The following is a 22,485-nucleotide window of genomic DNA, read 5'->3' on the forward strand; positions in this document are numbered from 1 at the left end:
TCACCGACGGGGTCACGTCACCTGATCGTTTAAATTGGTGCTCCGCGCCACAATCACCTGGGCCTGGCAGACGGAACTGCCCAGACGGAACACGGAACACAAAACCTGAGAGGTCATTGTGATTCCTCCCATGACTCACCATCTAGCTCCTCTCTGATAGGCTGTCTGCATTCCAACCAACTCCTCTCTGATAGGCAGTGTTCCATCTAGCTCCTCTCTGATTGGCTGTGTTGCATCCAGCTCCTCTCTGATTGGCTGTGTTCCCTCCAGCTCCTCTCTGATAGGCTGTGTTCCCTCCAGCTCCTCTCTGATAGGCTGTGTTCCATCCAGCTCCTCTCTGATAGGCTGTGTTCCATCTAGCTCCTCTCTGATAGGCTGTGTTCCCTCCAGCTCCTCTCTGATAGGCTGTGTTCCATCCAGCTCCTCTCTGATAGGCAGTGTTCCATCTAGCATATCTCTGATTGGCTGTGTTCCATCCAGCTCCTCTCTGATAGGCAGTGTTCCATCCAGCTCCTGTCTTATTGGCTGTGTTCCATCAGATCCTTGCGGGCTAATCTAAGCACTCAGATGTTCCACCTCTACTAATGAAAAGCCTGCCTGCTACTGCCTCTGCCCACTACACTCACTCAGGTACTGTCTGGTGGAGAGAGAAGGAGGGGGGGAGGTGGAGGGGGGGTGGGGAGAGAGGAGGGGGAGAGATGGAGAGACGGAGGGTAGAGAGAGAGAGAGAGAGAGGAAAAGACAGATACAGAGGGAGGGAGAGAGAGAGAGGAAAAGACAGATACAGAGGGAGGGAGAGAGAGGCAGATAGATAGAGGGGTGAGGCAGATAGAGAAAGAGGGGAGGGAGAGAGTGGGGGGGGAAGAGGAGGAATATAACTTTCTATAACAGGAAATGTGATGGTTTTCGCATTTTGATGACGTTTTACATTAGTTTCACTCAACAGCTGTTAAAAAGTGATGCCCTCTTTCTTCTCCGCCTTAAAATGTGCACAACATTTTGCAGACCTCTAAATACTTCGGAAAGCAATGGCTTTGTATTATACAGTTTTTCCCAATTGCTAAAACACAAAAGTCAATTCTCTAAACCAAATGACCAGTTCTCTAAACACATTTAATAAAACTAGCTCCCATTTGCCAAAACCATAAACACATTTCACATGAAGACACAATTCACAAAACACAATCCTCCTTTTCTCATAAGTCTAAACACATTTTGTCTTGCTAAAACACAAGTTGCAAAAAACTCTGCTCAAATTCTCAAATTAAAGCTCATGTGATGCAAAATGCTTGCCACAGTCAGCAAAATGTGAACACAATGAACACACCTAGCTTCATTCATTAAACATAACGACTCAAAATTTAAGACACTTGTTGCAAATTATTGTGGTGTGTGTGTGTGTGAGAATGTTGAATGTGTGTGGTATAGTTCCATAAATAAATTACTGTAAAAAAACATCACACCCTGAACATTGTTTTCAGTGAGTATTGTTGTGTGTAATGGATCCTCTGTAGTGTTTGCATTGAGTTGTGATACAGTATAGTAGTGTACATGTTATGGTACATGTGGGAATATAGTACATGTGGGAAAACTAGGGTTAGGGTTAGGTGCTAGGGTGCTAGGGTTAAGGTTAGGGTTAGGGTTAGACATGCCAGCATGTACCAAGTCACCCTAGCACCTAACCCTAACCCTAGTTTTCCCACATGTACCGTATTCCCACATGTACCGTAACGTACATACTGTATTTTCTGTAGATTTACATATTGTTCATATGAAACACACAAATCTATGAATGCCCAATATATTCTGAGAACAGATACTGTAAGGTTTCTAAAAATGTGCTTTGGCAGTTGTGAAAAAAAAAGAACATTCTCACACACTGAACATTGTGTTTTCAGTTGTTTTGTTGTAGTCTGTAATGATGCTTATAGTGTTTACATTTTTGCAGGCTTTGAGCAGCTGTTTTGGTGTGAAAGTTTGAGTTTTGAAGAGAGAAGGTGTGGTTTTGCTTATCTAGCTTTAGAAAAGTGTGTTGTGTTTAGAGTTTTGGGAAAATGGAGGAAAGTTTTGTGAAATGTGTTTTAGCAATTGAGAAAAACTGTAATATATATAAAAGGGATTATAATGTCTGTCTCGTTTGCGTCCATTTGCAAGTGCCGGCTGTCTGTTTACTTAAGTTTTCGGGAACCAAACCCATGTACGCATGCGGGTCGTTTCAAGTGTTAAACAAGTGTAGGCAAATGTAAGCACAGGTATCGGATATGGGTCAATTTAAAAAGTAGATAAGCAGGCGTTCGGATATTGCCAAAAAGTCGGAACTAGGCATTACGACCTGCAGTGTAAATGCAGCCATAGAGAGGGGGGAGAGGCAGAAAGAGAGAGGGGAAAGGCAGAGAGTGTGTGTGTGTGTGTGTGTGTGTGTGTGTGTGACTCATACCCTTTGAACCCACATGGTTATGAGGATGCTCCTCTCTTGTAATAAAGCCATCAGGGAGCACACCATTGTCTACATTCTTAACACATAATCGCCAGGAATAACTGAAAGTTAATCAAATCTGTAAAAAAATGATTCAGTCGTTGGTGCATAGCTTTGGGAAATGAGCCCGCTAATTAAATTGGAACATCTTAATTATATTATAATTATACCTCGAACAAGGTTGGAATAGAGAGCCAACGAGGAGTGTAATTATTACACCATTTAACAGATTGGGGAGTTTCAACTGAAAAGAAGAATGCATGATGTGATGAAGAGATCATTTTCATCATCATCATCACCACCATCGTCATCACCAACATCATCATCACCACCATTGCAATCGTCATCACCAACATCATCATCACCATCGTCATCACCAACATCGTCATCATCACCATCATCATCACCATCGTCATCACCATCATCACCATCATCATCACCACCACCATCATCATCATTATAACCACCATCACCTCCATCATCATCATCATCATCATCATCACCACCATCATCATCATTATAACCACCATCATCATCATTATAACCACCATCATCATCATCATCATCATCACCACCATCATCATCACCACCATCATCATCATCATCATCATCATCATCACCACCACCACCATCATCATCACCATCGTCATCACCAACATCATCATCATCATCATCATCACCATCATCATCATCATCATCACCACCATCATCATCCCCATCATCATCATCATCACCACCATCATAATCACCATCATCATCTTCACCAACATCACCATCATCATCATCACCATCACCATCATCATCGTCATCACCAACATCATCATCATCATCACCACCATCATCATCATCTTCACCATCATCATCATCTTCACCATCATCATAACCACCACTATCATCGTCATCATCATCCCTCTCCTCCCCCTCATTCTCTTCCTTCTCCTCCTCCTCCTCATCCTCATCGTCATAGAGAACCCAGCGCTTGTCCAGATGCTCCAGGAGGGATGGGCAGTCTTCTCTACCCTGAACTATAACATTATCTGTGTCAGAGCTAGCTAGAGCATTATCTGTGTCAGAGCTAGCTAGAGCATCAGCTGTGTCAGAGCTAGCTAGAACATTAGCTGTGTCAGAGCTAGCTAGAGCATTATCTGTGTCAGAGCTAGCTAGAGCATTAGCTGTGTCAGAGCTAGCTAGAACATTAGCTGCGTCAGAGCTAGCTAGAGCATTATCTGTGTCAGAGCTAGCTAGAGCATTATCTGTGTCAGAGCTAGCTAGAACATTAGCAGTGTCAGAGCTAGCTAGAGCATTATCTGTGTTGGTGTGTAGAGTGCTGGGAGCTGATTGCTGATTGCACTTTGTTGCCCTCCAGTGATTCACTTCAAGCAGAATTCACAGATGCCAAACTCCAATCCCAGCCTGCACCTTTTTTAACGCCTCATCAATTTCTATTACAGGACTTACTGGCACAGACTCAGTGAAACTTCAGGCTGTAGTCCACAAAGACGGAAATGAGGGACATCAATATTCATATGAGGCTTAACTGAAATAACTTCATGTCATAAATGTTATGCTATGTGCCATCGCCAAATATCTCTATTAAAATATGACCTACTGATTACTGTAATTGTCACCTTCTGAAATTGTGAAGGCTGTGATTGTTTCCTTGAAACAACATCATATTGCGGTTTTATATCATGTAGGCCTATTGATTTCTGTATTTTTTTGTATGTGATGTTTTGTAATTGTATAGATATTGTGGACAGGGTGCAAAAAAAAGGTTGAATGATTTCTGTATTTTTTCTATGTGATGTTTTGTAATTGTATAGATATTGTGGACAGGGTGCAAAAAAAAGGTTGAATGAAAAAATAACTATACAATCCATCTCCTATCCATGTAGGCTAATTGGTTTTATGAGTCGTTTTCTAGATCCTTCTCTAGTGAGGCTGAGCTGAGCTTAGAGAGAACAACCCATTCAAAACCAACGCCTCTATTTTTACTTCACCTTTACATTCCCGAGCTGTCTTACTCCTGCATTCTCAGAGACACGCTTTTGTGCTGCTCCTCCATCTTCTACATGGAGAAGTGAAAATCATGTTTAATCTCTAGCCTTGAAGCTTACACAGATCAACACTTTAATACACAGATCAACACTGCTTTAAATGCACGCTATCCACCCACTCGGAATGTGTGAGTGGTGAATCTAGGACAGTTCTGAGGAGCAAAACCAACTAGAAAAAAACTGATGGATTTATACTGAAGCATGAGATAACTTTACGGTGGGTGGAAGGTTGAAGAAAATATCTTTCTAACAAAGTGGAAATAATTGAACCTGTGACAGGGATTTGTGTCTTTAAGGAACATCTACGTTATTATTTACTAACGTATGTATTAAACCCAACGATAAATGTGAAGCCCATGACACACAGTCATGTGAAAAAGATAAGACACCGCATGAAAAAAGAAAATCAACATATTTCAACATATGGACATTTGATCTTCAAATAAAACTGAAAAATTGTCAAATGTCATGAATAGGAATGCTTTTCTTGTGAGGATAAAGTTAGGGCACCCCCACAATTATTACTACTTGATTTGATTTGATTTATTAGTCTTCCTGGGGTCCACATAAAACATATAGATTTATTTTAATAGTGCCTGACCAGACCACCAGGCAGTAATCTAATTGTGATACTAGGGTCTGCAGGACATGTTTAGTCGGATGTGTTGTTAGAAAATCTATATAGACTCACTGGTGCAAGAAATGGGGAGAAACATATCTGTAGTCAAGAGATGTTTTTCTAATTGTTTGGAGATCTTTTTAAATCCCTGCCTATGCTCATACACATCTAGAACCTTCTTTCAGAAGGCAACAGAAAGCTCTTTTGATCTCACCATGGTGAATCCACTCACTTCAACAATCGAGAGCAAACCAAACTAAATGTCTAAAATCCCCTCTAACGATGTTCTAATCATTTGCACCTCAAAGCTTCGCTTTGTTTTCTGCACTTGTTCAAAAGGCCTAAAATTAGAATCGAGTGCACCACATCAGGTGCAAATGATTAGAACATTGTTAGGGAGGATTTGGGAGGAGCCTGTCTTATTTAAACCTCAGACATTTAGTTTGGTTTGCCCTCGATTGTTGAAGTGAGTCGTATCACCATGGTGAGATCAAAAGAGCTCTCTGTTGCCTTCAGAAAAGAAGGTTGTAGATGTGTATGAGTCTGGGAAGGGATTGTCATCAGGGGACCTACAGGCAGCTTTTGCCACAGTTGTCAAAGTGCATGTATCTACCATCAGAAATAGACTGCACAAGATTGATTTTCATGGGAGGTGTGCAAGGAGGAAACCCTTCCTGTCAAAAAAAAGGGCAAGACTAAAGTTTGCCAAAATGTCATTGTTTTTGGTTCAATTCGATCACCTTTATCAATAGATATTGTTTAAAAAAAGATCCCATATTGATATGTCCATATCTCTTAAAAAATAACTAAATATTTCATGGGGTGTCCTAAAACAACAACAACAACAACGTAACAAGCTGCAAAGTCACAGTGAGTTTGTCTGGAAATGTATCAGGCACCGATGTCTACAGATATTCTAAACATTAGGGATGTCCCAATCACACTTTTTCATTACCGATACTGTTCAGCTCTCCCTCTAGTTAGCTGAATGGTGAATCTTCTGCTTGCTCCGGCAGTACGGGTGAAATGATGAGACTGACACAATTCGGTTTGATTTCCTTCTTCCTCTAATAAACAGATTGTAAAACTGAACACAATACATTGATATTAGTACATGTAAATAAAACAGTGAACAAACTAACAGAAAAGATTTAACAAACTACACAATCATACAGAACTCAACTTACCAACTCCCATCTCTCTATACAACTGATCTCCCTTCTCCCCTGTCTCTCAGATCACACTCATTAAGCCCGCCCCCAATTCTATCTAACCAATCACTCCACTCATGCATACCTTTAACCAATCACAAACAACAAATAAAATAACCCCCAAATGAACCCTCCCATGGATTAGCCAAACACCTCCCACTTGGTCCATTGGTCCTTTATAACTAAATGGACCACAACTTTCCCTCTCTTCAATACAGTCATTTTTACTGCTCCTCCACGGGAAGCAGCACGACCACCCGCCTGACGTCTCGGTCGAGCGTTGGGAAGAGATCGCGGCCTTCGCTCCTTCTTCGTCCTGAAGCCCCCACTCCTAGAGCAGGCTGGCTTAGGCAAACCCTCACTCTTACGTCCCGAACCAGCCCCTTTTCGTCTGGCCTCGCTTCCACAACCCGCCCCAGGCGGAATTGCCCCCTTAGGGCATTTTGGTCAGCCAACCAGACCACGTCTCCCACGGCTACATTTCGGGCTTCTCTGTGCCACTTGGTGCGGATGAGAAGTCCGGGCCCAGCTAGTTGACTCCACTGTCGCCAAAACCGTCCCACTTCTTCCTGGACGCCGAGGCTAACTCCGCTTCTTGTCTCCCTCAGGCGAGTAGCCTCCCACTTTGCGTCTTCTGGAGCTCTCTTGCAAAACAACCACTGCCTAACAGCTCGCCGGACCCACCCAACTACCCGAATGAGCCTGCCTATTTCCCTGAAGCGTTCTGGCTCAATCAGGTCCATGAGAGCAGCGCCCCAAAGCCTCTCCCTCTCATGCTCGAGGTCCCTGGAACTCCCAACCGGTGCGGATGTCCCCTTTGCATTTGCTTCCTCCTCAATGGCGCATTTCGGGTCCAGCCCCTTCCTCGCCTGAGCGCGTGTTACAGTTGCAGTGAACGCTTTCCGTTGCAGCATGCTCACGCTGTCTCGAGCACTTACAGCCACTCCCCTGGATGTTTCCTCGCTCAGCTGATCAGCCAGCACCAACACCTCTGACTCTGGCTCCACATTGGCCCTCGTTTCTGCAGGCTGGCCCTCTTTGCTCCTCCCACTTTGACCCGACTGGATCCGTGGTTCCGGAGCGAAACCTCCAGCGTTGAGCGTCCTCTCGATTCCCTCCGTGATGCTCCTCAGCTCTCTCCTGTCGCCATGAGACGCTAGAATGTCGTCTACATAGGTGTCCTCCTCAGGCGCTCTCCGCTCTTCTTTTAGGTGGGCGACCTCTGGCAGCCTTGCCGTCTTCCTCATGGCCAGCTGGGCGATGCATCCGGCTGGCTTGTCCCCGATGTTGACGCGGGTAATTGCGTAGGTTTTGATCTTCTTTTCCTCTGCGAGAGTCATCTCTTTCCCGCCCGGCTGACAATTTCCGCAGCGACACCCTCCGCACTTTGGCTCGCACGCGGCGCTGATGCTATCCCAGCTCCACCACTCGAGGACCTCTTTGCTGCTTGCAGCTGTTCTCCCGGTCTTTTCATGACCTTGCGGCTTCTGGTCTCCATCCTCTTCTTTTGCGCTGGGCGTCTTGCAAGGGATCTCCTCAAATCTTACTGCCTCCGTTCTCAGAGAACGCGCAAAGTGCGTCTGGGAGTTGTGTGCGGATCTTTCCCAACTTTCAAACAGGTCTGGGTGCGTTCCTCCCACGGTCTTCCCCAGAGGCCCGTCCCACAGCACTAAGTCTCCCGTCCCCCTTCTCCACCGTGGAGCGAGTCGTCCCTCTCGGTGGCTGATCAAGAGCTCGATTTCCTTAGGTCGGACCAGCTCTTTCTTCTCGACCCCAGGGAAGAACTTACAGAGTCGCTCTGGACTGATGACCTTGTCTGCACGAGCGATTGTGTCGAGCCCGTAGCATACCATCTCGTGGGGACTCCATCTGTTGTTGCTCCACGCCCTGACCTTTAGCAGGTATTTGTTAGTCTTGACCCTGACCTTCATTCCACCGACCCCCTGCACGGTCAGTGTTACTTGCCTCCGCTCCAGTTGGAGACGATCGGCGGCCCGGTTGGTGATATAATTTGTGTCGGAGGCGAGGTCTATGAGGGTTCCCAGGGCATTTCCTGCTTCTGTTTTGACTATCAATGTCATCATTAGTACTGGATGTTCCTCTGGCCCATTCTCCGCGAAGAGACCCCCGCCTTCTGAGCCCGTGCTCAGCGTCATCGAAGCCTTACTGGTGAATGCGTTCGCCCTCCTTTCCTGTTCAGGGTTGAGTCCCAAAGAATCCAGGAATTCTCGTTGCTTATCAGAGAACCCTGGCCCTGTCTTCTTTCCCTCACTCCACTCGGGACACAGAAGGTAGTGATGACTTGCCCTTCCTTCATCCCGCTTGCACACTCTGCACAGGTACCGGTTACTACACTCCCCGTCGGCGCCGTGCATGCCCAAACATTTCTGACAGGCTTTGCTTTGCCTTGCTATGGCTCGTTTCTCTGCCAGACTGACACTCTTGAACTTTTGGCAGAAGAATATTTTGCCACCGTGCTGATCGCTTCCACAGATGTCACACTCTTCTCTTCTTTCCGAGTTCCTGCCCGTGACTCTGGTTTCACCTCGATGTTCCTCCTCTTCTTCATCTACCGGTGAGTCTCTCTCCGTGGCCCTCGTGAATGCCCTCTTCTCCCATCTGACTGGCCTCTCCGGTGTTCCCCCAGAGGTCTCCGTGGAGCCTCGGATTCGAGCTATCCCCTCGAGGATTACTTCTTGCCTTTTCAGAAACAGAAGAAGAGCATCGAACCGCTTGTCTGGGGCGACTTGGTTTTCGGGTTCGGTTACAAAGGTAATCCAGCCTTCCTGCACGCGATCTGGCAGTTTGCCCTCGATGGCCTTAAGTACAAGTGGGTTCTTCATAGCGCCCACTTCTCCTAAGTCTGTCAGGTCCATGAGGGCTCTTTCCACTGCCTGAATAAGGTCGATCGCTTTCCTCGGCTGGTTTCCTTTTACCGCTGGTATTCTTTCCAATTCCTCAATAATTTGCAGCGCGATGGTTGCCTTGTCTCCAAACCGATTCTCCAAGGCTTTGAATACGTCTTCCGCTGAGCGGTAGCTCGAGAGTTTGAGCTCCTCGAAAACCTTTCGGTCTATGCTCTCGAGGAGGTGGAGTTTCTTCACCTCTGGCGACCCCGATGGGTCTCCCTGCCGCTGCAGGCTTTCCCAATCTTTCCGCCAGCGATGAAAATCTCTCATACACCCGCTGAACACGGGCAGCCTTGTTGGAGGGAGTTTGATCTTGGCTCTAGTGCGGTTGCCTCCATATGTGGCGCTCTCCAGCCCTGCCTCCCGGGCTTGTTCCCATGCTTCCCGCTGAGCCTCCAGTAGTTTGGCGCGCTCTTGAGCGGCTATTTCTGCTGCCTTCAACTCAATCACGGCCGCCTTCTGCCTTGCCTCAGCGATCTCTTCTTCGGCCCCCAATTTCACCTTCGCTGTCTCCTTCTCAAACTCGGCCACGCTATCAGCTGACTTCAGTCTTGCCTCAGCGGCTTTCCTTTCCAGCTTGGCAATAGCTTCTTTATTTTCTCTATTTGTCGCTCGATCTTTGGCCTCTTCTTCGGCGAGAACGTCGGCCCTTTTCCTCTCATCTTCGGCGAGAGCGTCGGCCCTTTTCCTCTCATCTTCGGCGAGAGCGTCGGCCCTTTTCCTCTCATCTTCGGCGAGAGCGTCGGCCCTTTCTCTATTTGTCGCTCGATCTTTGGCCTCTTCTTCGGCGAGAACGTCGGCCCTTTTCTTCTTACCTTCGGCGAGAACGTCGGCCCTTTTCCTCTCATCTTCGGCGAGAGCGTCGGCCCTTTTCCTCTCATCTTCGGCGAGAGCGTCGGCCCTTTTCCTCTCATCTTCGGCGAGAGCGTCGGCCCTTTCTCTATTCGTCGCTCGATCTTTGGCCTCTTCTTCGGCGAGAACGTCGGCCCTTTTCCTCTCATCTTCGGCGAGAGCGTCGGTGGCCATTTGCTTTGCTGCGGCGGCCTTGTCGGCCATTTTGTCAGTATTCTCCTTCTCAACTCTTCCAAATTCAGTCACAAACGTTTCCCAAAGTTCATCCCTTTTGTCCTCCAGCTCCTCTAGTGACTTTCTCGTGTTGCACGCCTCAACTACAGGGATCCACTCCCCCCAGCTTGATAGCAGACTTCGCGCTTTGATGATGAGGTTCTCTGTGAGTGTGCTTCGTTCTTTACAAACGTCGTGGGTTGCCTCTTCTAGACTGATCCTCTTCGCGCCTTCGTGACTCCTTTCTGCTCGTCTAATTGTGGATGAAAGTTCGACCCCCGCGAACCTTGTCCACATGTTGGCCTTTAAGACGTGACCGGCCTGTTCAACCTTCTGAGCTCTCTCCTCAGCGGCATTGGTGATGTCTTGAAGAAGCTGACTGTTACCTGTCTCAGGTTCCTGACTTGCTTTGGCCTGCAAACCTTCCTCATAATTGTCGTCTGCAGAGTTTAGGTCTTTCGCGTTTGACAGGAGCGCTATCCACTCGCGTTTCATGTCATCTTCGCCCATCAATGCCACTGACCTGATGATGTGGCGGTATCCTCTCTCAAAAGTGACTGCCAACTTTTCCCTTTCGGTCCTTAGTGCCTCCATTCTGCCTGTGACTCAGAAATAACTTGTGTGTACCTGTTTCGTCTTTCTATCTTATATCTTCAGCCCTCTCTGACTCCCTGAGCTGATTTGCGCTGGTCCCTGCACTTCCTTAACTAGTCTTCGGCAGCGGAACCAGGTTCACCGTGGGGTCATCCCAGGGATACTGCTAAAAATAAAATAATAAAGTGGGAGAGGATTTTCCTCCCCCCGACGACTTAATACCCAGGTACACACAAACCTATTTTAATGCAAACAGTCAAAAAGTCACAGAGAAGAGTGCTGGGTGTGGGTAGCTCTCTGGGTAGCTGCTATTAGCTCGCAATTCCTTTCTTGGTGGGTCTTGTAGGTTAGCCTAGCTGGCTGTGGATTCTTGCAGTTGGGTTAACCAGTTGAAGCTAGCCGTGGATTGTTTCACTCCTTGCCTGCCTAGCTAGCTGTAGCTTTGAATGCTATAAGCTCTACCGCGTGCCTGCTGCGCTATTTCGACAGCAGGGCTAACGCTAGCTTAGCTGGCTAATGCTACGCTAGCTAGCAAGTGGCTAATTAGCTACAGTTGCGGGCGCCACGGCTCCGTTGCCGGCCTAGTTAGCTGTAGCTTTGAGTGCTATAAGCTCTACCGCGTGCCTGCTGCGCTATTGCGACAACAAGGCTAACGCTAGCTTAGTTTGCTAATGCTACGCTGGCTAGCAAGTGGCTAGTTAGCTACAGTTTCGGGCGCCGCGGCTCCGTTGCCAGCTGGCGGCTGCGTCACTAACCTGACCAGGCTTTAGCTTGCTCTTATCTCCGGTGAATGGATCCTTGTCCTCCCGGAGCTTCTGTTGCGTCCAACCGGGCTTGTATTCCTTAGCTAACTGACGGTCCGTCCTCCTGCGGTCGTCAGCGGGTGTTTTACAATTGTTCAGCTCTCCCTCTAGTTAGCTGAATGGTGAATCTTCTGCTTGCTCCGGCAGTACGGGTGAAATGATGAGACTGACACAATTCGGTTTGATTTCCTTCTTCCTCTAATAAACAGATTGTAAAACTGAACACAATACATTGATATTAGTACATGTAAATAAAACAGTGAACAAACTAACAGAAAAGATTTAACAAACTACACAATCATACAGAACTCAACTTACCAACTCCCATCTCTCTATACAACTGATCTCCCTTCTCCCCTGTCTCTCAGATCACACTCATTAAGCCCGCCCCCAATTCTATCTAACCAATCACTCCACTCATGCATACCTTTAACCAATCACAAACAACAAATAAAATAACCCCCAAATGAACCCTCCCATGGATTAGCCAAACAGATACCGATACCTGGGCTTCAGGTATCTGCGATACCGATATCAATCCAATATTTGTATTTATTTTTTCACTCCTGAATAATAACAAACACTTCCCCAGTATATAGGCCACAACAACAGTTGGTTATTAAAGACTGCCAGCCTTTATTCAAGCAACAAAAACAGTACTCTGCCGTAGGCTACTCAGTGACCAACTGGTTTAAAGTTAAAACAATTTGAAGCATTCAGCATTGTAGAAAAAAAAGAAGTTACTGTCTGATTTCTAGTGCCTTCAGGTTTTTATTCTATTTATCTTCTCTTACAAATGGCAAATCAATTATAGGACCCTTTTTTAAAGTGTAGCCTGATGAGGCCATAAACCAGTCGCAGAATCGAAGGGGTCGAAAAGTGAAAGTGACATTTATTGTGTCAACAATATCTGGTTTTCGGTTTTTTTCATAACAGGCAACTTTAAGTTTTAAAGTACCCACTCGATATAATATACAACAGTTTAACGATCACTAAATACTTGTAATTCACTGTTCTCGTTTGCCATAGGCTACCAGTAAGTGATAATGACTTGTAAACATACTTTCGTTTTAGGACGTGTTCAAAAGCAAGGACTGTGTGTTCATCTAATTATGTGTAGTTATGTGTTTTTAGAATGTCGATATTCTCTCAGCATGTTGTGATGTTATAAAAACGCAGTTAGATGTTCGTAGCCTCTAGCTGTTAGCAGCGTTTGTTGTGGTTTGATCAGTCACTTTTGTCCTGCCGCATTCCCATTCTTGAGGTGCACCAATATTCAAATACTTGTGTCGTCTTTCCGATTTCAATGTATGACACATCATTTGAAAGCTTACAATCTGTAGTTCCAGAATATGTAAAAAAAAAAAAAAGAACGATAAAAAGGCAAATGGTTTATGATTTCACTAGCTGGCGTCAGACTCATTACACACAGGTAGCTACTAGCCAACTCTCATGCACGTGTCGTGACCACTGGCTACTACTGTCATCATTAAAGCACTTTGAGCTGCAATATTTGCAGGAAAAGTGCAATACAAATAAAAGTTATTATTATTATTATTATTATTATTCACGTGAGTGACACACCAGATCGGGAGTGCAGATCGGAGCCTATTTTTTTTCCTGTCCGATCTGCGATCCAGAATTCTGGACAAATTATCGCACAGATACCAATGCCGTGGATCGGATCGGGATATCCCTACTAAACATATTTAATAACCTCATGTATGAAACCCAACCATAAACGTTAAGGTAACAACATCAGACATATCTGAAGAAATAAACAAAAATCAACAACACCAAGCTTGTCCGGTAATGCATCAGATAATCCATTTGGGACCAGAAGACCAGATGTTTTCACAGATAAAAACTCAACTTGCAGGGAGAAAAATCCATTCTCGATATCGCCTAGGCACTACAATATGGTAGAACCAATATGGTAGAACCAACCAAGTTTCCACTGCTGTTCTCAAACACTATTATCAGAGAGATGGCCTGTCTGAGGGGACGGGGGGGACACCAGCTGCTCTGGGCCGATAGGGACAACGACGGAGACACAAAGAGACACTGCAGGACACGCTGATACCCATCAGATACAACCTGCGGCAGGTTGCAATGCAGGCTGGGACGAAGAAACGAGGGATAGGTAGGAGACAACAACAAAAACAAAATAATTTTAAAAAATCATCCCTCCCTTCCTCTTGTCTCTCCTCCAATAGTCCCTCGCCGCACTGTCCACAAGAGAGAGAGGATGGAGATGGAGGGAGGGAGGATAGGAGGGAGGGAGAGAGAGAGAAAGAGAGTTTGAGAAAGAAAGAAAGAAAGAAAGAGTGAGAGAGAGAAAGAGAGAGGGAGGGAGAGAGAGAAAGTGTGTGTGTGTGTGTGAGAGAGAGGCAGAGAGAGAGAGAAAGGAGAGAGAATAGGAGGGAGGGAGAGAGCAGGAGAGTTGAGAGAGAAAGAGAGAGAGGGAGAGAAAGCAAGTGTGTATGTGTGAGAGAGAGCGAGGGAGAGGGTGGGCGGCAGAATTCCCAAGCTACTGTACTTTGCAGCACCAATAATGAGCTCCTCAACAGCAGAGGCTCCGACAGTTCCTCAAAAGGGTTTCTCCACTGACCTTCAGGGTTCTAGATCTGACCCAGTGGAGCCAGGGCCTCCCACTTCTTCCTCCGCCGGCCTCCCTTTCTTTCAAAAAGTGGCAAAGACAGAGGCAGTCGGCGCGCCGGTCTCCCCTGCGTCCCCTCCTGTAAGCAGATTAGCCTGACGCAACACAATGCAACAGCAGAGGAGACGCTGCTCCCATCCCAGTGGACGCAACGCCACGACGTACAGACTGGATAATTGATGACTCATCTCCATCTCAAACATCAGGTATACAGTAGTAGACAGAGAAAGAGGGGGGAGGGAAAGGGTGACAGAGAGAGAGAGAGATAAAGAGAAAGAAGATCATTGAAAGTCCCACAGCGTCTGGTGACCCCCAGGGTCGTCCAGCCCGCTCCTCCCTGCCACACGGGGGGGCTGTGGGGAGTCCCTGCCTCCCTGAGCGGACCCTCTGGATGTCCTTCCACATCGGACCCAGACACTCTGATAGAGCCACAGCCGGATCACACTACTGACACCATCATATGTCAATCACACTGCCGCTGTGACTGTGGGGTGTGTGTGTGTGTGTGTGTGTGTGTGTGTGTGTGTGTGTGTGTGTGTGTGGATGTTTGCGCGCGTGTGTGTGTGATATAAAATAAATAAAAAACAAATAAAATGAGTTTTTTTATGAAACAAGTTAATGTTTGAGATGTGAATGTGCTGTGTGTTCATCTGCCTGCTGCGTATGTGGATGCTGCCTCCAGGGCGATATCAGGGGAGGGGGCTGCCGGGTTGACCTCATTTTCCGTTCATATAATATTTCAGACAGATCTGAGATGAAAGAACCCATTCTATGATTCGCCTCCATTATTTACACACAAGAACAGTAGAAGGTACCCGAGGTACTTTGAAGACCGCATGCTACTCAGGTAGACCTAATCACACAAACTGTGGTAACCATGGTGAGGCTCCTCTCAGTCAGAGAGATGAGATACAGTACCGATTCTGAAGGAAAAATTAGCAACGTTTTGCTGGAAAGTAGTTTCTGCCCCCAAAATATCTCAGCGAACCAGAAAACGAGGGTGCAGTTTTGACATCCTCTCAGCTTCACCTCAGTAAAACGTTTGACTGACGCCTGAAATAAATGTACCCCAAAACGTGTTATCTGAAAAAAACGTGGCTTCAAATTATTCTATCCTTCAGAAATAAAACAACCAGGTAAATGTTCTCTCTCTTTCTCTCTCTCTTTCTCGCTGTCCCCTCTCCCTCTCTGTTAGACAATGATCAGAGTGAGAAACCCTACTACAGAGAGAGAGAGAGAGAGAGAGAGAGAGAGAGAGAGAGAGAGAGAGAGAGAGAGAGAGAGAGAGAGAGAGAGATGAGTACTGTCAAAGACGGGCGACACAGATTCTGTGATATTTGCAGATGTATGCATTTTTCTCTCCCCTCTCTGTCTCTGTGTTTTGTGGGCATTCATAAAATATTCAACACACCAGTGTTCTGCTCATTACTGCACAGAGAGAGTGCCATGCGGTTCCTCCTGTTTGCTTTGGGGGCCTCTTATGAAGAGGCTCCAGATCTCCGCTGTGCGTCTCAATCCCAGGCACAAGGGCACTTTCACACAGACACACTGAGCGCGGCTCAGACCGAGAGAGACGCACGCCAAACGCCACATCAATCCTCGCCACCTTCTCGGTGTACAATGTCGGCCTGAACAAAATGAAACCCCCGTAATCCTCAGCTCAGATCGCCCTCGGAGACCGAGCCTATCCTTCTGCACAAAGCACAACCTTGAGGGACTCACTGTGAATGCTAATGCTAACACATGCTAATGAAGTGATGACATCCCTACACACTGTCTGTAGCTTCTCTGCGTGACTGTAGGAGACAGAGTAATACCTCCTCTGACACACTGCAGTAATATAATAATATAATAACGCTGAATGAACCCAGCAGGAGGTGGAGCCTGGACCCCCTGGACACCTCCGCTGCTTTACCACACTTTACCACGCCGTACCACGCTTTACCACACTTTACCACGCCGTACCACGCTTTACCACACTTTACCACGCCGTACCACACTTTACCACACTTTACCAAGCTTTACCACGCTTTACCACACTTTACCACACTTTACCACGCTTTACCACACTTTACCACGCCTTACCACGCATTACCACACTTTACCACGCTTTACCACGCCGTACCACGCTTTACCACACTTTACCACACTTTACCATGCCATACCACGCCTTACCACACTTTACCACGCCATACCACGCCTTACCACGCTGTACCACGCTTTACCATGCCGTACCACGCTTTACCACACTTTACCACGCTTTACCACACTTTACCACACTTTACCACGCCATACCACGCCTTACCACACTTTACCACACTTTACCACGCCGTACCACGCTTTACCACACTTTACCACGCTTTACCACACTTTACCACACTTTACCACGCCATACCACGCCTTACCACACTTTACCACGCCATACCACGCCTTACCACGCTGTACCATGCTTTACCACACTTTACCACGCCGTACCACGCTTTTCCACACTTTACCACGCTTTACCACGCCGTACCCCTCTACCCCTGAGTATATTTAGCACCTTTTACTTGGTGCTGAGAACCGGACATTCCGTTGTGTTGATGCTAATATTAGAGAGAGGCAGCAGTCGTCACCTGACCTCAGCATCCAGGGAGTACGACCAAGGCTCCACATCACCACGCCACAGACTAAGACAGGAAATACAACAGTGTGTGTTATTAATATGCTCCGTAGGCACTGGGATCACGTAGTAGCAATTGTTTGTGAACATGAGGAGTTGTTTAGGTTTTTGAAAGCAGTTGTGGAATACTCAGGTCTCGTCTTAGTGCTGTCTGGTAGAGGAAGTGATACAGGAAGTTGTAGAGGTTGGCAGAGTGACCTCACGTCCCTGAGGGGACATTAATGTACTCACCACTCACCATGGCTCTCAGCCAACAAGGCTAGGGTTTCCCTGTCCTTAAAGGGATAGTTCAACATATTTGGTTCCTTCCCCTGAAATGAGTGCCTGGACAAGAACAAACTTCAATCCAACACTTCTGTTTCTCTGGGTTGGCATCGTGACCAACAGCTAATTGTTAGCATGTTTAACCAAAACCCAATGCCAGTTAATGGATCCTAAGTTAGTCAATTACTTGATTTAAATGACTGAGTTGATTTGTGCATGAACTTTCAAACATGCTAACTTAGGGTCCATTGACTAGCATTTGATGTTGGTACAACATGCTAACAGTTAGCTGTTGGTTACCGTGCCCAGATAAACAGAACCAAAATGTGGAGGAAGTATGTGGACTCCTGATATCGTCATTTGGATGAACTATCTCTTACTTTCATCATCAAAACTAATGTTCAAACTTAAGTCACAAGTTTTAAAACTGCAATGGAGCCGCAGAACACATGCTGCGGTCTGACACCCGCTGAGGCGTCACGCAGTTAGCACGATGAATGAGTCAGACACGAAACATCTGTCAGGACAATAACACAAGTTGGTTCTGTGCTGTACGCTGCTGCGGTTACAACTATGTTAACTTCTGTTCGTCATGAAGGGAATGCACATTCAGAGAACAAGCACAGCGTGATCAAAGTCATACCTACTATCAATCAATCAATCAATCAATCAATCAATCAGCTAGTACAACCAGTAGGTCAACTCCTTAGACATCAACAACTCATCTTTATAGGTCACAACAACACCCCAGAAACAAACTGGTACCACCAGTGGAGAGAGGGAGAGAGGGGGGGGAGGAGAGAAAGAGCAGAAGAGAGAGAGAGAGAGAGAGAGAGAGAAAAAAAGAGAGAGAGAAGAAAGAAAGAGAGAGAGAGCACACGCGCCTGTGTGTGTGTGCGTGTGTGTCTGTGTGTGCGTGTGTGTGTGTGTGTGTGTGCAGTAGTCCTCACCACTAATGCAGAGGCTGAGGGAGCAGAGGCTGTCCTCGCAGGTCTCTACCGGGCTCTCCACCTCTCCCTGCGGGACCCGCTCTCTCTTCCGGGGGGACATCCTCCTCACGATCTTCAGCACCCTGTTCACCCTGTCCATCCTGCCTGTCTGCCTGCCTGCCTGTCTTTTCTGCCTGCCTGCTTACCTGTCTGTCTGCCTGCCTGTCTGCCTGTCTGTCTGCCTGGGTGATCTCTCTCTCCTCTCTGGTCCTAGAGAGCAGCTCTCCTCTGGCTGACGGAACATTAGACACCATGGACCAAATGAGGGGAGGCAGCGTTTGCAGAGCGGTAGAAAGCAGTTGCTGCTGCTTGCCTTCCTTTTTTTTGCCTCTCTCTCTCCCCCTCCCTCCCCCTCTCTCTCTCTCTCTCTCCCCCCTCCCTCCCCCCCCCCTCTCTCTCTCTCTCTCTCTCTCTCTCTCCTCTCTCTCTCTCAGACACACACAGTGTGCTGTGAAAAAGGGGAAAGGAGATTCTTTTTTTCTTTTTTTTATAAAACCCAGCCCGTTTTCTCTCTCTCTCTCTCTCTCTCTCTCTCTCTCTCTCTCTCTCTCTCTCTCTCTCTCTCTCTCTCCTTGTGAAGCCTTTCCACTATCCTAGGGCTTCCACAGCCTATACCCCCCACCCCCGCCCCCCCCCCCCCCTTTCCGCCCCTCCATCCCTCCCTCCCACCTTCTCTCCTTCCTCTCTCACTTCCTTCCCATCTTCTCTTTAATCTCTTTCATGATGTTCGTCTGTAATGAGGTAATCATGTCTCATTTCTTTTGATTAGGATTCAGGAGTTAACTCTGGTCGGGGGGTCTGCGGGGGGGGGGGTTCTAGTACAGGGGAGTCAGGTGTGAAGACAGCAGAGGTATTCTAGATATCTGAGGCGGGAGGAGAGACGTGTAGAGGTGAAACAGAACACTAAGGGATAAGGCTTTTAAAGTTTAAGTGGATTATGTGGGAAAAATACCCCAAAAAAGACTAAACTAAAACTTTGACAACTTCTTCAGACCAAACTTTACAAACATGGCTTTGACCCAGTTTTTAGAGCTTCTCTCTCGTTGCTAAATGCAGAGAAATACTGTACAGATAAATGCTGTGTTCATTAGGACAGCAATGATACGCCTCCTAGTTTGACTGGTTCCACTTCCACTGGCCACTTCCTCTATCAGTAACCACTCTGGCAATGATGGTGATGATGATGAAGATGATGATGCTCAAGATAATGACAATGATAATGGATGATAATGCTAGAGGCAATGACAATATTGATGATGATGATGTTAAAGATAATGTGGATCATGTTGATAATGACGATGCCAGGGATGGTGATGTCATCCATCACGCCTAGCGCTGGTTATAACAACTATGACCAGAGGCTTAGCACCAATGACTCAGAACCAATCCTATTACCACCCGCTTACAGAACATTAAGCTCCAGTAATGCCTTTTGTTTTAACCGTTTCCGAGGGAATTCCGAGAGGAGAATTACCACAGAACTTTGAACATCCCCGGTGTTCACGCTTCTTCTTCTCCCAGTCCCACCCACACAGAGGAGACAGGGAGAGGGGGATGAGAGGAGCGGAGGTGAAGTAACGGAGGAGTGTCTTTAAGTGTTCGCTGTAAGGACTTTAAAACCGCTGGTGTATTAGCGTTATCACTTAGTCTGAAGGCGAGAGAGAGAGATAGAGAGAGACACAGAGAGATAATGCAGAGAGGGAGAGAGAGACGAGAGAGAGGGAGGGAGGGAGAGGGAGAGAGAGGGAGAGAGAGAGAGAGATAGAGAGAGACACAGAGAGATAATGCAGAGAGGGAGAGAGAGCGAGAGAGAGAGGGAGGGAGAGGGAGAGAGAGCGAGAGAGAGAGAGGGAGGGAGCGGGAGAGAGGGAGGGAGAGGGAGAAAAAGGGAAAGGGAGCGAAAGAGACAAAAAGAGCAATACCCACCAGAGACCTACTTCTCTGTTTAATTCTGTCAAACTCTTCCACAGACTTTAACTGCTGGTTGTAAAGTCGGGGGGAGGGCTACACGATGTAGCGGAGGTGGTTAGGATCCACACTTACAGACGCACTGTCGGTCTCGTCTAATGGTAGAGGAGTATAGAGTGGTAGGTATGTGAGACCCCCTAGATCCCTGCCTGTTACAAACACACAGTCACACTGTCACGCCTGTTTCCTGCCCCAGTTCACACACGCACACACACACTCACACACACACACACTCACACACACACACTCACACACACGCACGCACGCATTCTGCGTGTTCCACCCTGCGTTTGATACCACTCCTCGTTCTCATTCCGCATAACGACAAGCCCGTCCGTCGATTTCTACCTCCCCGAGCCTCCCCTAAATCTAGAAGACACATTCCATCTTCTACTTGGTGTATTCTGGGCTCGGCGTCACAGTGTGAGCCTCAGAGAGTCAGGGGGGAGGCAGAGTAGGAGTCATTCCAGAGGCCTTTCTAATGACATGGTGGAGTATGCCAGCCAGGAGAAGAGGAAGAGAGAGAAATGCAAAGGGCATCGGTTTTCATTGTTGCTCTAATCTGAGGGTTTGTTCTATCTCTCTGCTCTATGCAGGGAATCAGACCCCAGACTTAAAGTAGGTCAGGATCCACAGATTGCTGTGCATCTATTTCTGTGTGCGACTGTGAAATGATCTTACAACCAAACACGAGGTGAAGAGAGGAATTCACTGATCTTTTTTCCGCTTTTTTCTCTAGACGTGTTGTTTTAATGTGCTCTACTGTACCTTTCCATGTGTGGGTTATTATGAGAATGGGCTTGGATGAAACTGAAACTCTGCCCTGAGGACATCAACTAAATAATTAGTCAGGGGGAGGCTGGTGGAGGTAGAAATCAGAGGCCTGGCTCATTGTAATGCATGGAAGGTCATGAGGAATCGTAATCGTGTGTGTGTGTGTGTGTGTGTGTGTGCGTGCGTGTGTGTGTGTGTGTGTGTGTGTGTGTGTGTGTGAGAGAGATAACGTTCAGCTCCTCATCACAGTGAGAGAGGCAGGCGGCAGAGTGCTGTGCCATGTCTGAGCATGGGATCAACCAGGGAACACACTACACACACACACACACATCACATACACACACACACACACATCACATACACACACACACACACACACACACACACACGACCCAGTTTACACATCACCCTGGGCCCGGGGCGAAGGGGCCTTCAGCACCACGGACAGCAGCAGCCACGTTTGCTGGGCAGCATCATAGAGGAACCATCAGAGAGGTACCATCCGGGTGGTCAGCTGACCTGCCTCAGTCAATCAGGCGGGTGGCCACAGGGAGCTCACCGCAGGCTACACAACTGTGTGTGTGTGTGTGTGTGTGTGAGTGTGTGCGATGTGTGTGTGTCCCTGGGAAAGCCAAACACCTCAGAATAGAATACGCTTCCCTCTGCCAATTCCATCAACTCCGGAATGCCACACATATTAGAGGATTTGCAGGGCTCCCATTCCAGCATTCCTCTCCCTCTCTCCCCCTGAGCGACAGTCCTGATTCCGACATGGGAATGGGAATGTCATGGTGTGTTAACGACACACACAGCACAGGGCTGGAAACACGCGTGGACCTCCTCGTCGGAACGCGCAGAATGGAATGAGGAAACACGATACCCCGGCCTCCGATGGCTACCTCCACCAGCCTCCCCTGGCTACCTCCACCAGCCTCCGATGTCTACCTCCACCAGCCTCCCCTGGCCTCCGATGTCTACCTCCACCAGCCTCCCCTGGCTACCTCCACCAGCCTCCCCTGGCCTCCGATGTCTACCTCCACCAGCCTCCCCTGGCTACCTCCACCAGCCTCCCCTGGTAACAGCACTAGACCAACCGCTCCAAGAAGGCAAGGCTTATCATGTCACAGTAAAACTAGTAAGTGATGCTATAATGAGAATATGATTGACAGGTTATGCATCCTACTATAGGATATAGTTATTATATATATATATATTATGTATATATATACATACAGCTGCTTTGAGGCAACTAAAGTTTTTTTTTATCAGCTCTTCAGATGTTGGATCATGGGGCACGCAATATATATATAATGTATACTATATATCAAATGACTACGCGCTGAAACAGATTTTTAGACAGTTTAGACACGCCAACATTCCTCATCACATAGTGTCGTCAAAGGAGTTCCTTCTAAATGATATCATCTGAATAATA

General features: G+C 47.1%; 1 protein-coding gene across 1 annotated transcript in view; it reads right to left on the reverse strand.

Moving 5' to 3' along the window:
* The window catches only part of grip2b (glutamate receptor interacting protein 2b), a gene marked incomplete at both ends in the record, with an annotated part of 121,050 nt that extends 102,642 nt beyond the window's left edge, over window positions 1–18,408 (reverse strand). Inside the window, 1 exon segment of the mRNA XM_080545821.1 lies at window positions 18,270–18,408. Coding sequence (XP_080401947.1) covers window positions 18,270–18,408 — 139 coding nt within the window.
* Between the last annotated feature and the right edge of the window lie 4,077 nt (window positions 18,409–22,485).

This window comes from Nansenia antarctica, assembly GCF_963989245.1.
Source record: "Nansenia antarctica genome assembly, chromosome: 15".
NCBI classification, from domain to species: Eukaryota; Metazoa; Chordata; class Actinopteri; order Argentiniformes; family Microstomatidae; genus Nansenia; species Nansenia antarctica.